Below are 15,869 nucleotides of genomic sequence, written 5' to 3'. Positions count from 1 at the left end.
AAGCAAAAGCCGAAATAAACATGCTAATTAATTAGGTGCCGCCTGACACATAATTAATTAGCATGTTTATTTCGGCTTTTTTCTTAAAGATGTGCTGGATGCCTACCGGCTACCGTTGGACCCCTGCATGCTTCGCGGTTCGGTATCTGTTGGCAGCCTGGAGGGTGGGGCCACTGCACCACCCAACCTGTGACAGCTCAGTCTAACACACCATCATCAGTGTGCTCGGCGCTGAACCAATTCCGGTAAGTGATACTACACTGTACACACATTATTTCTACTTTATATAGGCTGTGTATTTTTACGTGTTATTTGGTATGATTTGGCAGCTTCATAGCTTAAAGGTTACTGGAGAGTGCTTGCGCCGTGTTTTTGCCAACAGCGCTTGCGTGAGATTTTCTGCCGACGGCACTTGCGCGAGATTTTCACTACGGAGAACAGTTCAGTAATGATTGCGGAGAAGTATTTCTACTTTATATAGGCTGTGTATTTATCATATCATTCCTGCTTTTACTCTATGTTACTGTTATTTTAGGTTTTATGTGTTATTTGGCATGATTTGGTAGGTTATTTTTGGGTCTGCGAATGCTCACAAAATTTTCCCATATAAATAAATGGGTAATTGCTTCTTCGCTTTACGACATTTCGGCTTATGAACCGTTTCATAGGAACGCTCTACCTTCGGATGACGGGGGAAACCTGTACTAATACTGACAGTTGCAGATTCCAAAATAATGAATTTAGTTACATATCAGTGTAAGAGAAGCCTTCATTGACTATGTTACTAATCACTATCATAGCTGATCCACTGCAATTGGAAAGGAAGAAAATTACCAAGGGCAAGATTCCAACAAACATATTCTTTGAAAGTGAGGTACAGTGAAAGTTGCACCACAGCAACAATCTTATCACCAATACTACAGAATCTGTATCTGGGCTAGATAGATCTTCTGTATAATACTGTTAGCCTTAAAATAGATACAAACCAGATAGGAAATGCGTTAGCACCTTTAACCAATGGAAACCCAAATCAAATTCTAGTATGCAAATACAGCAACAAATTTCAATAAATAGGATACATAATCAAGGATTGTAACCACTGACCTACTGAAAGGTACATGGCCCACATTCACTTTATCGTATCAGCTGCCTTAACCTGACACCAAAGGCTGGTCATCAAGATATTAGTTGATACCATCATCATACAATAAGAAACCATTTTGATGTTGATTAGGAGAATAATCACTGATGTTTTGGCAATGTTTCTCTTCACTGGCTATTTCAAAATGAGATAATCCCTAAGTTAACGTCACTGTCTGTCCACGGAAGTTTACATGAGCAAGTTATCACATTTCCATATTACACTCTAGAAAGAGCTTAGTAATATTATGAAAGGGACATAAAAGAATCTATTGAAATCTACAGAAATTTAAATACTCAGAAAAATAGGAATTCCATTTGTGGACTTTCATTCAACATGGACACTCATAACTCTTTAAAAAAAAGTTAAAGGAAATTCCCTAATTAAGGAAAAACAAAATTACTTACCCCTAACAACAGCAACAACTTCACAGTCAGGATCAATACTGCCTATATGCTTTGGGTGTGCTGGATTTGTTGTGCCACCAAAAATTAATGCTGAAGGAAAGGAAGTACATATTTATCTGACACAAACAGGTTCAGTTAAAATACATGAATATGTCAAAACAAGATACATTTACAGATGCCCAACACATTTCACTGTTTAGTACTACTACAAATCAATGTTTTATGAAGTAGCTCTATAAAGCATGGACTTCTTGAAATTGATAACACTTACTATGTTGATTGATGAGCATTCGAATAGAAATCCGGCTCATGTAAAATCGATCTAGAAAGTACTGTATATTCTGACTGGTGACACTGTCTTCATAAAATGATTCTTTGTATTCAATCACACCTTGGGCCATAGTTGGAACAACTTCATTGTGCCTATTCCTGATTGTAATTAATGTACCTGTGAAACTAAGAATATACATATAATGTAAAAACCACACCCTCAAACACTGTTCTTTTACATCAAATCAGACCTTATTAGAGTATATGCAGGAATTCTTTGGAAACCAGCTTTAGTAGAAAAAAAACACTAGTTACTATGATGTACCTAGATATTTGCCCAAAATTTTGGCAGTATTTTATTTCCAAATCACATATGCAATAATTTTGACGCTGAAATTCAGAAAGGATGAATCATGGCAATATACTGCAGTAAATTATCCTAGTGATGAAAATGGTCCAAATTGGATTCCTACAATTAACAACTCACATCCATGTTGGGGAATTTTGAATGTTATTACATTATGTTTCAATACTATGCAATAAAACTAGTACAAACTTAACCTGTTATTCACATTTTTTACATACAATATTTAAGAATGTTATCTCCAGCCAAAGAGCCAACAATTACAGCTTTTAATTTCACAATCCAAGTCCACACACATCAAAAGCTTTAAAAAAAAGCCCCAATAAACCTCATATCTAGAAAAGGGTGACTAGCTGAATATTTTGATGAAAAACAATAAGCAACAACTATAAACACAACTTAAAGTATTATTTAAATAAAAACCCACCTTGATAAAACACTGTGATCATTAGGATTCCGATTATAAAACTCAAGAATATCCAAGAGGCTTTGGACATACCTATATGAAAAAAAGGCATGGTTAGAATAATTTGCAACATAAAATAGACTTTTCTATTGGATTTCAACACAAAACATATTGACCAGGTGAATATACATACAGAAAAGTTCAAACTGATATGTGATCTTCTGGTTGTTAAATTCAGGGGTGATGGTGTAAGGGAGAAATTGCACATGACTGGAGGTTGAATGGAGTAGCAAAATTAAATCTATCTATACTATTTCTGTAGCACAAATACAGAGTTGATGTTAAAATTAAACAGCTCCAAATTATTGGAGGTTGGCCAAGCATCTACCACAGTAAGTTTTTACTTCAAACATTCACAGGTAATTTGTTGAAAACATTACGAACCCTTTAAATGTCAATGGAAGCAACTTCAGCAATAATGCTAGATTGTAAATGGATGATGTGTTCAATCCAGTCTTTTCCCAAATTTGACAATTGCTTCATAAACTCTCATCTTATATGCTTTGATAGAAAAAGACAAAGGTCTTCTAAATTCTGAAGTTTATCCTCACATTTTTAAAAAAATAGGATAACACACCATTCATACTTAAATAAATGTTTTTAAGGTGCCTGGCAATAAATCACCATTATTGCCAGCTTCACAGGGCCAAAAGGGCACAATATGAAGAGGCTCAATGTCAAATGGGAACTTGCAGTGCCTGGCAGAATTCATTTTCTCCAATACAAACAAATCAATGTTGAAAAATTCAGGTGGAGTAACTGCAAGAGCACAAGAATAGGATAGACTGTACTAATAGGCAAGATACTATTTTCATTTTATCTTTACCTCAGTGAATAAAATTCCCATTTAATCACCTCTGCAATAACTATAATGATCTCCAATTCCAACATTTGTCTATTGGAACATGAATATGGAGTTACCTTGGAAAAAAAACACAATCTTGGTTGTATTAGATTCTGTTTGCAGAATAAAGATGCTCAGCTCCTGAGCCAAAACAACTCTCATTGAATGGTTAAAATCACCCATAACAAATATCCACCAGTTACTCCCATAAATAATAATTCTCAGTGTTTTCTGAAGGTATATAGAAACTGACTGGCTTTGGAAATTAAGACTAATTGCTAGGCTATAAAGGGAGTAGAGTGTTATTACTTGATTGCCTGGACGCTAAGCCCAAACAGGATCAATGTCTACACAAGTGTACAATGCACAGTACAAAGAGCTGCACTTTTGGTTCACCTAATTAAGACAACTTTTCAGCAAATGATCTGCCAGGTCACCATGCATGAGAAACTGAAATGGGAAACAATTGCATAGTAAAAGGACGTGCTAATCGATGCCTTTGCAAGTACCATGTACCACATTTCCTAAGTGGCAAAATGTCAAATTTAATGGAGAACATTTTTGAGATTATATTTCCATGCAAGGACTGCGATCTTTTGGTCTTTAGCAAAAAGTGCCTTTTTTGCGCAAGCAATTCTGTAACACAGTAGCTGAATACAATCCAAAAGAAATCCTTATCAGTAATTTTAAAGATCACAAATGATAGTTTTGGGTACCTTTTAACACTGCAAATGAGTAAATTTTTATATTATGTTTGACAAGATCTAGAATGACTCAACATCCTATCCAAGATATGGAAATAATATACACATGCAGATATAACATACAAAGACAGATATAATAATGGATGCTCAAGGATACACATCCCATTAGAAAGCCAGGCAGGTGGACAGAGTGTTAGGTAGTAAAAAATTAAATCAAACACTTAACAAGAAATGACATAAGATCAGTAGACATAGCAGCCTTGTGGGTAGAGTAAGAAACTACAAAGGTAAAATGTCTCTGATGGGAGCTATATACAGACCTCTAAATGTGGGGTACAAATCACAACAGGAGACAGAAAAAGCATGCAAGAAAGGCAATCCAATGGAGATCATGGGGACTTCATTATGCAGGTAGACTGGGAAAAATCAGGTTCGCATTTGATACCAAAAGAAAGAATTTATAGAAGGCTTTTCAGAGCAGCTTGCAGAAGTAGGGAAAAGGGATCTTCGATTTGGTGTTGCACAATGAACTGGATTTGATTAGGGAGCTTAAGGATAAGAAATCCTTAAGAGATAGTGAATATAACATGACAGAATTCACCTTGAAGTTCGCGAGGGAGAGGCTGAAATTAGAAGCATCGATCTTACAGTTGAGTAATGGTAACAATAGAGGCTTGAGAGAAGAGCTGGCCAAAGCTGAATGGAAGGGGACCCTAGCAGGGAGCAGCAAAGGCAGGAGTGTCTGGGAAAAATTTAAAAGATGCATGATAATTTTACCATAAAGGAGGATGAAGCAACAGTGGTTGATAAGGGAAGCCAAAAACAGCATAGAAGCAAAAGAAAGGGCATATAATATTGCAAAAATTAGCATGAAGCTAAAGGATTGGGAAGCTTTTATAAAGCAAGAGAAGGCAACTAAAAATGCAATTGTGGGGAAAAAGATAAAATATGGAGGTCAGTTAACCAATAATGTAAAAGAGGATACCATTTTTTTCCCCAAAATATAGAGTAAATGAGAGGCAAGGGTTGACATTAAACCACTGGAAAAGAACACTAGAGAAGTAGTAATAGGGAACAAAGAAACAACAGAGAAACTGAATTAAGTATTTTGCATCAGTCTTCGCTGTGGAAAACACCACCAACATGCCAGAAATTTGAGGGTCGGGGGCAAAGATGAGTGTAGTTGTTATTAATGAGGTGGTGGTGCTTGAGAAGCTGAAAGGTCTGAAGGTGGATAAGTCACCTGATCAGATGGACTACAACCTCGGGTTCTAGAAGAAATAGCTGGAAGAGATTGTCAAAACGTTAGTAGTGATCACCCAAGAACCACTCAAGTCAGGAATAGTTCCAGAGAACTGGAAAAATTGCAAAATGTCACTTTTTTAAAAAAAGAATAAAGCAAAAGTTAGAAAATTATAAATGCAAACACGAGGAATTCTGCAGATGCTGGAAATTCAAGCAACACACATCAAAGTTGCTGTTGAACGCAGCAGCATCTCTAGGAAGAGGTACAGTCGACGTTTCAGGCCGAGACCCTTCGTCAGGACTTCGTCTCTACATTAGTACCTTGTTTTCGCTTTCAGAAGCTGTTTTCACTGTTACGAAAAAAATCAACGCGCGGAAAAAATCAGCACGTGATAAAAGGCAGCACGCCTCGCGCCCCAAGCAGCCGCTCTCCCCGGATTCGGAACTGCATTCTCGCCGGCATTGCTTAAACACGTGCTTGTGAGCAGCCATTTGCAAGATCAGTCAATTATTATTTATGGGACTTCGCCTGACGAAGGGTCTCGGCCTGAAACGTCGACTGTACCTCTTCCTAGAGATGCTGCCTTGTCTGCTGCATTCACCAGCAACTTTGATGTGTGCTGTTAGAAAATTATAGATTGGTTAGCTTGACTTCAGTGGCTGGTAAGATTTTAAGAGTTCATTATTAAGGATGAGGTCTTAGGTACTTGGAAGCACATGATAAGATAGCCCAAAGTCACCATGATTTCCTAAAGATCTTGTCTGACAAATCTTTTGGAATTCTCTGGAAGAAGGCAGATGGAATATAGCGTAATGAAGTGTATGGCCATGCACTTTGGTAGAAAGAATAAAGGTGTAGACTATTTTCTAAATGGGGAGCTAAATCAGAAACTGGAAGTGCAAATTGACTTGGAAGTCCTTGTGCAGGATACCCTGAAGGTTAACTTGCAGGCTGTCAGTAGTAAAGAAGGTAAGTGCAATATTAGCATTCATTTTGAGGACTAGAATATAAAAGCAAGGATGAAATGTGAGGTTTTATATGGCATTAATGAGTCCAAATTTGGGGTATTGAGAGTAGTTTTGGGCCCCAACTCTAAGAAAAGAGCTGCCATTAGAGAGGGTCCAGAGATTTATGAGAATGTTCCTGCAATTGAAATGGCTAATGTTTGAAGAGCATTTGATGGTCCTGGACCTGTACTTGCTAGAGTTTACATTATATTGAAAAGCCTAGATAGGGTGGATGAAGAGAGGATACTTCCAATACTGGGAGAGTTTAGGATCAGAAGGCATAGCCTCAGAATAATGTCCCTTTAGAACAGAGATGAGGAGAATTTCAGGATGTATACTGTATACATTTCTCTGACATTAAATGTATCTATTGAACTCCTTTAGCCAGAGGGTGGTAAATCTGTGGAATTCATGGCCAGGCGGTTGTGAGGCCAAGTCATTGGGTATATTTAAAGCTGACATTGATAGTTCTTGATTAGTAAGGGTGTCAAAGGTTATGGGGAGAAGGCAGGAGAATGGAGTTCAGCAGGATAATAAATCAGCCATGATGGAATGGTGAAACAGACTCGATAGGCTAAATGGCCAAATTATACTCCTATGGCTTAAGGTCTTCTGGCACAGAAAGGACAAAAGGGGGCTTTTTCTGGTTGGCTGCTGGTGATTAATGGGGTTGCTCAGGGGGTCACTGTTAAATCTGCTACTTTTCGCATTATATATTAATGATCTGGAGGATAGAATTGATAGCACTGTGGCCAAACTTGCCGATCATACAAATAAGTAGATGGGCAGGTAGTGCTGAGGAAGCAGGGAGTCTGCATAAAGACTTGAATAGAATGAAAGAATGGACAAAGAAACAGCAGATGGAGAACAGCATAGGTGAGTGTATACTCATGCACTTTGGTAAACAAAATAAAGGCATAGACTGTTTTGTAAATAGGGAGATAATTCAGAAATTGGAGGTGCACAGGAACTTGGGAGTCCTATTGCAGGATTCTCTAAAGGTTAACTTACAGGTCGAGTCAGTAGTAAGGAAGGCAATGTTGGCATTCATTTCAAGACTAGAATATAAAAGTATATTATAACGGTGAGGCTTTGTAAAGCATTGGTCAGACCATATTTTCAGTATTGTGAATGGTTTTGAGCCCCTCATCTACAAAAGGATGTGCTGACATTGAACAGTATCTAGAGGTGTTTTATGAGAATGATCCCAGAGATAATGGAGTTAACGTATGAACAGCATTTGATGTCTCTGAGCTATACTCACTGGAGTTTCAAAAGATTGGGGGGGGGGGGGGCGATCTCATCGAAACCTACCAAATATTGAAAGGCCTGGATAGGGAGGAAGTGGAGAGGATATTTCCAGCAGTGAAAGTGTCCAGGACCAGAGAACACAACCTTAGAATAAAAGGATGTTCCTTCACAACAGAGATGAGGAAGAATTTCTTTAGCCGGGTGGTGGTGAATCTGTGGAATTCATTGCAATAGACAGCTGTGGAGAACAAACCACTGAACATATTTCAAGTGAAGGGTGATAGGTTCTTGACTAGTCAGTGCATCAAACGTAATGGGGAGGAGGCAGGAGAATGGGGTTGACAGGGAAAATAAATCAACCATGATTGAATGATCCAATTCTGCTCCTATGCCTTATTGTTTTATGATCCAAGTAGGATTTAACATTCTTCTTTGTGCAGTGCATGCCATAAGAATACTTGATGCAAATATTGAACCTCCAAGAGAAAAAAAAGCACAGAAACAGAAATATATACATGTTCAGACAGAACAGTTCCATTTATTTCAAGCACTTTAATGTAGTTTCAAGCTATATAACTTAGCGTCCTATAAAGAAAAAATGCCAAAAACATTCTAAAGATTCTCATGGTTCTACACAAGTATTTTCAAACTACCACCACAAGGTAATTTCAGAAAATAGAGATCAGAGACTGGAAATAACTTTCACTGCTTTAGTGAGTTCCCTATGAATATATTTCCTGCTTGGTCTTGCTTTATTTAAAATGCTGCCTAGTAGTACTTCAGTACTAAAACAAAACTCACAATGGGCGCCACGGTAACGTAGCAGTTAGTGTGACGCTATTACAGCTTGAGGCATCGGAGTTCAATCCTGGCGCTGTTCCGTAAGGAGTCTGTACGTCCTCCCGGTGGAATGCATGGGTTTTCCCCGGGTGCTCCAGTTTCCTCCCACAGTCCAAAGACGTACCGATTGGTAGGTTAATTACTCATTGCAAAATTGTCCCATGATTAGGCCAGGGTTAAATCAGGGGATGCTGGGCGGCACAGCCTGAAGGGCCAGGAGGCCCTACTCCGTGCTGCATCACTAAATAAATAAACTGATATATACTGGTGGGAAATCTATTGAAATTTGGTAATAAAAGATATCTGTTTTATGCACTGTATTACATATAAAAGTTGTTTTAAACTGGATTTTACAATCAAAGGAACACGATATTATGCAAGAAAGACGTGCACACTGACTTGCGTGGGGGGAGGGGAGGGCGGGGGCGGAGCACCAAAGTAGGATAAAGTTCACGAAGAATTTACACAGCTCCAGCTGTGTAATTTAAGCATTAACAACAAATATATTTAACCAGAAGGCTAGTATAACCAGTCATATTCTCGTGCACAGAAAGTAAGCATTTTTTAAAAATTTGGATGGCAAACACACCAGTAACATACAGTAATTTTATCATATCCCATTCAAATTGTGCTACTTTTAAGAAGCCACACACGAGACGCATTCTTGTTCAGAAGTGGGCCATTCCTTGTTGTGCATGAACTCCTGTGTGGCTACTCACCAGCTTTGAACTAACTGAACGGAAGGTGTGCCAAGTAGCCGATCTGGGAGAAGGTTGATTTCCTTCATAATATTAGACAGTCTCACAGGCAGCTCCTGCCTCAGAAACATAAAGGATGTCTTCTCACAGGCATTTGTTGAGCCTAAGTAAATAAGAATGCAACACTGTACTTAAATGCTAGGTATCAATACCTTCTACTCAATTGCCTCTCTCCTTAAAGTATGAGAATTAAACTGCATAATTCCATGATGCTGGAAGACCTTTAGTGACATTTTAGGCATGTGAATTTAGGCAGGACAAAAAATTACCACTATCCTCAAATTATGTTCAATCACAGGCTTGAGACAGTGTTATACAGTACTATGGAAGTGCATAGCATTTGCTGTTTTTACTTCATGAAGATAATTTTGATTCCAGCATTAGTTCCTTAATAGAACCCATTTCGTGTCATCACATGCAGAAATACCAGTAAGTGGTTTAAATTTTGTAATTATGCACATTAAATTCTAGCCATGATTTCTAAGAGTAAGGCATGTGCCCCATATGGGTATTTCTTTATCTTCATTCAGTCTGTTCTGAATTTACCTTGTTGAAACTATCACCATAAGAGTATTGGAAATCAGAACTACATGGGATTTTGCCAAGATCTTCTCAATTCCCAGGATGGAATCTGAAAAAGTCACTGGTGGAAAGAACTGAAAAAGACTTCAAGTAATGCACAGGAGAAACAATCATCAATTAAGAATGGTTCTTTGGAGTGAATTTAATAAATGCATAAGCATGCATACTTCATTCTATATACAACTATATTTTGCTTCCTGGCAAAAGATATACCTTGAGATAAAATTAGATGATGTCTTCAGTGACTGTGGCTACTGTAACAACATGAAAAAGTTACATGACTCCTGGCTAATCTGATAACCTAAGGGACAGTTAACTCAACAACTGAACTTTCAATCTGAACTAATACGATCACATGGAATAGTTTCTGCAGGCTAGTGACAAATACTGTGAACCAGTAACACTGGGCTTAATTCCAGACATTTTGCATAGATAGATAAATCAAGTATAGCTTGAGCAATTCCAAGTCCAACTGGAAGTCCAGAAGCTCCAAACCACAAGAGTAAATTGATTAATATTAAAAGGCCCACTAAATGCCCTTTGTTTTCAATGACTTACTGGATGACAATCAATGGGGTGGGTTCACATACATTTTACACACAAAAACAGTAATCATACTTATAATAAATATTTAGTAGTGCCCTAGAAAAAGATAATATCCACAAGAGCAAAAGGAAAGTAAATTGAGGCAAATAATTCCAATTAAATCTAGATCTAATTTGGTGATAAAGTATGCTCGTTTCATGGATGTATGATACACAAAAGTGTTTGAACAGGATTTTACAGGCAAGTCAAGATTTAGTAACTTGTTATTACTGATTAAGTCATATTCTGAGGGAATAACAATCCAGGTTCATCACTGGAGACAGGATTACTCAGACTAAGTGATGTATATTCATAACCTAATTCATTACTAAAATTTTGTCTACAAAACCATTTCTGTCTACATCTTAATCCCCTTTCTATCAGCCACATTCATTAGTTTCATGAGAAATGCTGCATTCAATTTCAAGCTATATATAGAGAGCACCCTATCATTTGGAAACCACTAATTTTAAAATAAAAGGTGATTTATTTGCAGCTCCATGGCTAGAACATATATTGTCCATCTTAAAATGTCTTCAAATGCAATTAGGTGACCCACAATGATGGCCTGGAGTCACATACAAGTCAAAACAGGCAAAGGTAAGCAGAGTTTCTTTCCTAAAGGCCATAATTGAATTAGATGTATGTTTATAACAATCCAATGGTTTATTAAATATCATACTAATACTGGCTTTCCACTTCTAGATTTATTTAGCAACCAAATTTAAATTCCTCAATTACAATAGTGTGATTCAAATTTGTAACTCTAGATCAAAATGCAAATCTCCAGATACTGCTCCAGTGATTTGCTCGCTGGACCAGAATTACACCATAGAATGTCACAGCTGCAGTTTCTACTTTGCCTGACAAGAGGGTCCATATACTCATTTATTTTTTTTTGACCTTTGAGTCAAATTAACTACTCCCATCACTATACTACAGGATGAAGATGGTGTCAATGCACAGAAAATCGAGAACACCTCATAGAACCATAGAAACTACAGCACAGAAACAGACCCTTTGGCCCTTCTTGGCTGTGCCGAACCATTTTCTGCCTCATGTAACATGTAACATGACAATCTACACAATCAGATCTTTTCATCGTAAAAAATGAAGCCTAACTGATCGTTTAGATTGCAAGCTGGAGAAATAATCATTTAACATTTCAAAAGGAAAAATGGATAAATGATCAAAGAGGAAAAACATTAAAGATTATGTTGAAATGGGGTAGGGTGAGTTGGATAGCCTATTTAAGGAGCCAACACAGGCACGATAGGCTGAATAGACTCCTTTCCCAACTCAATTGTTCATTGTAAGCTTACCACACCAATTCAGAAATGTGATCAAATTTCTGCAATTTTGCATCGAATGGTTTCCTAAAGATTCCAATATTTTTATTACTATTTGCCCTGTTCATATTAAGTGTGATTGTTGTCCCAACAAGAATACATAGCGCCTTTAAAGTAGTAAAACTTCTTGAGCATTCGAGAGAAGTGTGGTCAAACAAAAATTAATGTGGAACCACAAAGGAAACAACTTCTTAAGAAAGGCAAAAGGAGGGCAGCAGCAGAGAGATGAATAGACAGATGGGACAACCCAAGGCCCCGAAAGCTGGAAGTTACACTGACAATGCTGAGATAATCACATTTGAATTTCCTCATATAGCTGGAGAAACTCAATTCCAGTGCTGGAGGAAATTATAAAACTAGACAGCAAATCCACAGAGGACTTAGAAAATAAAAGCTGGTGAACATTAAAATTAAACTGTGGCTTTACCAGGTGACAATGAGCACAAGTATGATTGCAGAATAGTATTTGTTGCAAGTTAGGGCAGGAGACAGAGTTTTGAACAACCAAGTTTATATAGAAAAGGAATTCAACCAATACTGTGTTGCAGTGATCAAGATTAAAGATAACAAAGACATGGTTGAAGACTTTAATAGATCAGCTGAGGTTGAGTGCAGAGTCAGGCAATGCAACATACATTGAATAGATGGCCTTAGCAGTGGCATAGCTATGTCATCTGAAGTTATTTTAGTATTGTACATGATACCAAGATTGTGAATTATGTGACACTTGGTCTCAGTTGTTAGCAAATGGAATCCATGAGGAGGGAATCAAGTTTACGGCAGGGGTGAAGACAAAGGCTTTCCATTACTTTTAGTTTTGCTCATCCAGTACAAGATCAGACATCCAGACTGATTATTCCTAGAAGGCATGAGCAGGCACAATGATTAACGGTGAAGGGGAGATGAGTTCTAGAACTGTTGCAATGAAAGATCTGGTGGATTTTAAGCAGACAAGTCTGAAGTGTTGCACTATAAGAGGACAAACCAGGGCAAGACTTACATAGTGAATGTTAGGGCACAAGGGAGTGCGATAGAACAAAGGGATCTGGGAATACAGATCCAAAATTCCCTGAAAGTGATATCACAGGTAGATAGGGTCATAAAGAAACCTTTTGGCACATTAGCCATGAAAAATCAGGGCATTGAATGTTACATTGAAGTGGTACAACACAGTGATGAAGAGAAATCTGAAGGATAGCGTGCAGTTCTGGTCACCTACCTACAGGAAAGATATCAATAAGCTTGAAAGAGTGCAGAGAAAATTTACAAGGATATTGCTGGGATTTTAGGACCTGAGTTTATAGGGAAAGGTTTAATAGGCCAAGACTCAATTCCCTACAGTGCAGGAGAATGAGGGGAGATCTTGTCGAAGTATACAAAATTATGAGGGGTATAGGGAGGGTAAATGCAAGTAGGCTTTTTCCACTAAGGTTGGTGAGACTAGATCTAGAGCTCATCAGCTTAGGATGAAAGGTGAAGATCTAATATCTGAAGGGAAACTTTCTCACTCATATGGTGGTGTGAGTCTGGATTGAGCTACTAGTAGATGCAGGTTCAATTGTATTGTTTAAGTTTGGATAAGTACAGTACATGGGTTTGGAGGTATGTGGTCCAGGTGCAGGTTGATGGGACTAGTCAGAAGGGCAGGTCGGCATGGACTAGATGGGCTAAAGGGTCTGTTTCTATGCTGTAATACTCAATATAGGTTAGTGTATTGTCTCTTAGTTCCAGAGAATCAGATTTGATACTAATCTTTGAATCAATTGGGTGAAGTTTGTATGCTCTCCCTGTGACAGTGCAAGATTTCTTTCTCCAAAGTACTCTGGGGAAAATTCCTCCCTCACCTCAAACGTCAATAGGCTACTGTAAACTGCCCTTAGAATAAATGAGCAGTGGGGGAATCCTCGATTGTATGAAAGAACAGGTTATCGGGGTTGATATACGCTCCTACAGCAAGCCTGGACTTAATGGAATAAATGTTCTCCTTGTATGCAATAAAATGTGAGAAATAGCCTGAAAATGTTACTTACATACATTGCCTATTGACAAACACTAGCATAAAATAAGCCAAATTCGTGAGCTTTTTGCGCCAAAGTGCACTACTTTTCAGCAAATTCCAGGCTAAGCGAGACTGTAAGGTACTCTTACTGCAGCTCAATTCCTACAGTAAATGTAGTGACTGCATTTCTTCCAAGATACCTCAGTTGTTAAAAACTGGCAGCTGTGCATTGCTAGCACACAACCGATACAAAACGAATCGAATGCTGTTTCACTGTCACCCAAGTGTCTTAATTTGCAAGGCCTCAGATCACGAATATCACTGTTTCAGTAGGCACGGGCGCGATGAGCCGAAATTCCCCTTTCTTGAGGGCAAGTGACTAGGTTTCTAAAATTCTACAAAAATCATCCGAAATGAAGACCATTCTTACATGTCAGGCTATCAACCGACAAGTAAATAAAGATACGGTCCGAAGTAAAGAACAATAAGTGAATATACAAAATTTACAGATTTTGGAAATACGAAATAAAAACAAAATGCTCGAAATATTCGGCAGATTTGGCAGCTGGTGTGAAAAAGAGAAACTAAGCTAACGTCGAAGTGTCATCAGCATTTTGAACTACCTGACTTACTGAGCGTTTCTAGCATTTTCTGCTTCTATCATTGGGATCACATTTGGAAGGAGACGCAAAAACAAACTCGACTAGAAACTGAGTACCACGAGCGAGGAAGAGAGAGAGAGAGAAAGCGCACTTCCTTAAATATGCACTGTCTGGCATTTCATCAAATAAACAAGTTCATAACGATAACACAGGATGTGCTTGTAATAAAGGGAGAAGGACATCGCTTCACTGTGGCTCTGACAAAGGTCACATTTCCTGCAAACTTCCCACTCCTCTCCACAGGTCGAGTTGATTTTACCTGCATTTCAATACGACGGTACAAACCGTGGTACATGGACATAATTCCCCTTACCCTCACCACCGAGTCGGGCCTCCCTAGCAACGCCTAAAGAACGCAAAGGGGTGCTGTCACCCCCGAGCCGCCTGGGGGCCCCGACTGCAAGCACCAACACCTAGCTCGCTCGCTCACTCACCGAAATCCAAGAACTGTTTAATGGACAGCGGTGAGGGAGAGAATTTAGAGAAATGGTCGATCTGCTTGGGCACGTTTGACAAGGCCGCGTTCTTCATGAGGAAGCGAACGAACTTCATCCCGCTACAGAGATTCCAGCTCAACCGAACGCCGCCTATTTGAAACTAAAACAGTACAACCGCTACTGCCCGAATCCGCAGTCTGCACAGCAACCTGGCCGCATCTCAGCCAATCACCAATCTCCCTACACCGCGGTATTGTAGCGTCACGGCGCCAAGCCGTCAACGTCTCAGGAATTGTTCTGGTGCTTTTGTTGACATCATGGGCCATTGAAAAATACTGACCAGCTGAACTCTGAGAACTTGGCAGCAAAGGCTGTTTGTGCACACGAACATAAGCTCGTTATTTTTTAAGGTGTCCTTGTAAAATGGGAGTTTGTATTAATGGAAAGTGGAAATCTGAAACAGAGGTGCAGCAAATTTAACCGACATCTTAGATAATATTATTATTAGTATTAATTATTCACATGTGTAAATAGTAGAACAAAGCTGAGCTGAAATGATTGAAATGAATTGTCTATCGGCAATATATTATCAGCAGAGCTCTCCGTGGTTATTGACACCTGAGCCCTCCCTGTTTATGCCAGTTATGGGGCTACTGGTTAGATTTGGACTATTTTTAGGATGAAATGGGTCCTCATGCAGACATCCCACCTCTCCAGGAAATTCCGGGAACCTCCCACATATTAATAGTGGCTCCCTGATGCCCGCAAATTATATACAATATCACGGAAATCAATTTTTTGCGAGCGAGCAAGAGAAAGCAAGAGAGAGCGCGAGAGCGACCACAAGAGAGAGAGAGAGCGAGAGCGGGCACACGAGCAAGAGAGAGAGAGCGCAGCATGGCAGAGTGTTCCAAAAAAAGAAAATATAAAACGTATGTCACCCCAGACTACACTAAA

General features: G+C 38.7%; 1 protein-coding gene across 3 annotated transcripts in view; it reads right to left on the bottom strand.

The window, feature by feature from the left end:
- Positions 1-15,165, bottom strand: part of LOC140191933 (pyruvate dehydrogenase (acetyl-transferring) kinase isozyme 2, mitochondrial-like) — a 31,445-nt gene extending 16,280 nt beyond the window's left edge. Inside the window, exons 1-5 of one of the 3 annotated variants that reach the window (XR_011883966.1) lie at positions 14,910-15,165; positions 9,260-9,401; positions 2,610-2,681; positions 1,820-2,004; positions 1,549-1,638 (exon numbers count right to left, since the gene is read on the bottom strand). Coding sequence is in view for 2 of the 3 variants with exons in the window: in XM_072249821.1 (XP_072105922.1) it covers positions 1,549-1,638; positions 1,820-2,004; positions 2,610-2,681; positions 9,260-9,401; positions 14,910-15,027 (607 nt within the window). In the remaining variant the exon portion in view is untranslated. The remainder of the gene's footprint in view (positions 1-1,548; positions 1,639-1,819; positions 2,005-2,609; positions 2,682-9,259; positions 9,402-14,909) is intronic. The other 2 variants (XM_072249821.1, XM_072249820.1) reach the window with 2 other exon arrangements.
- Between the last annotated feature and the right edge of the window lie 704 nt (positions 15,166-15,869).

This window comes from Mobula birostris, chromosome X (genome assembly GCF_030028105.1).
Source record: "Mobula birostris isolate sMobBir1 chromosome X, sMobBir1.hap1, whole genome shotgun sequence".
In the NCBI taxonomy this organism is placed as follows: Eukaryota; Metazoa; Chordata; class Chondrichthyes; order Myliobatiformes; family Myliobatidae; genus Mobula; species Mobula birostris.
The sequence above is the reverse complement of the archived record's forward strand: the minus strand, read 5'-3'. Positions and strand labels throughout refer to the sequence as shown.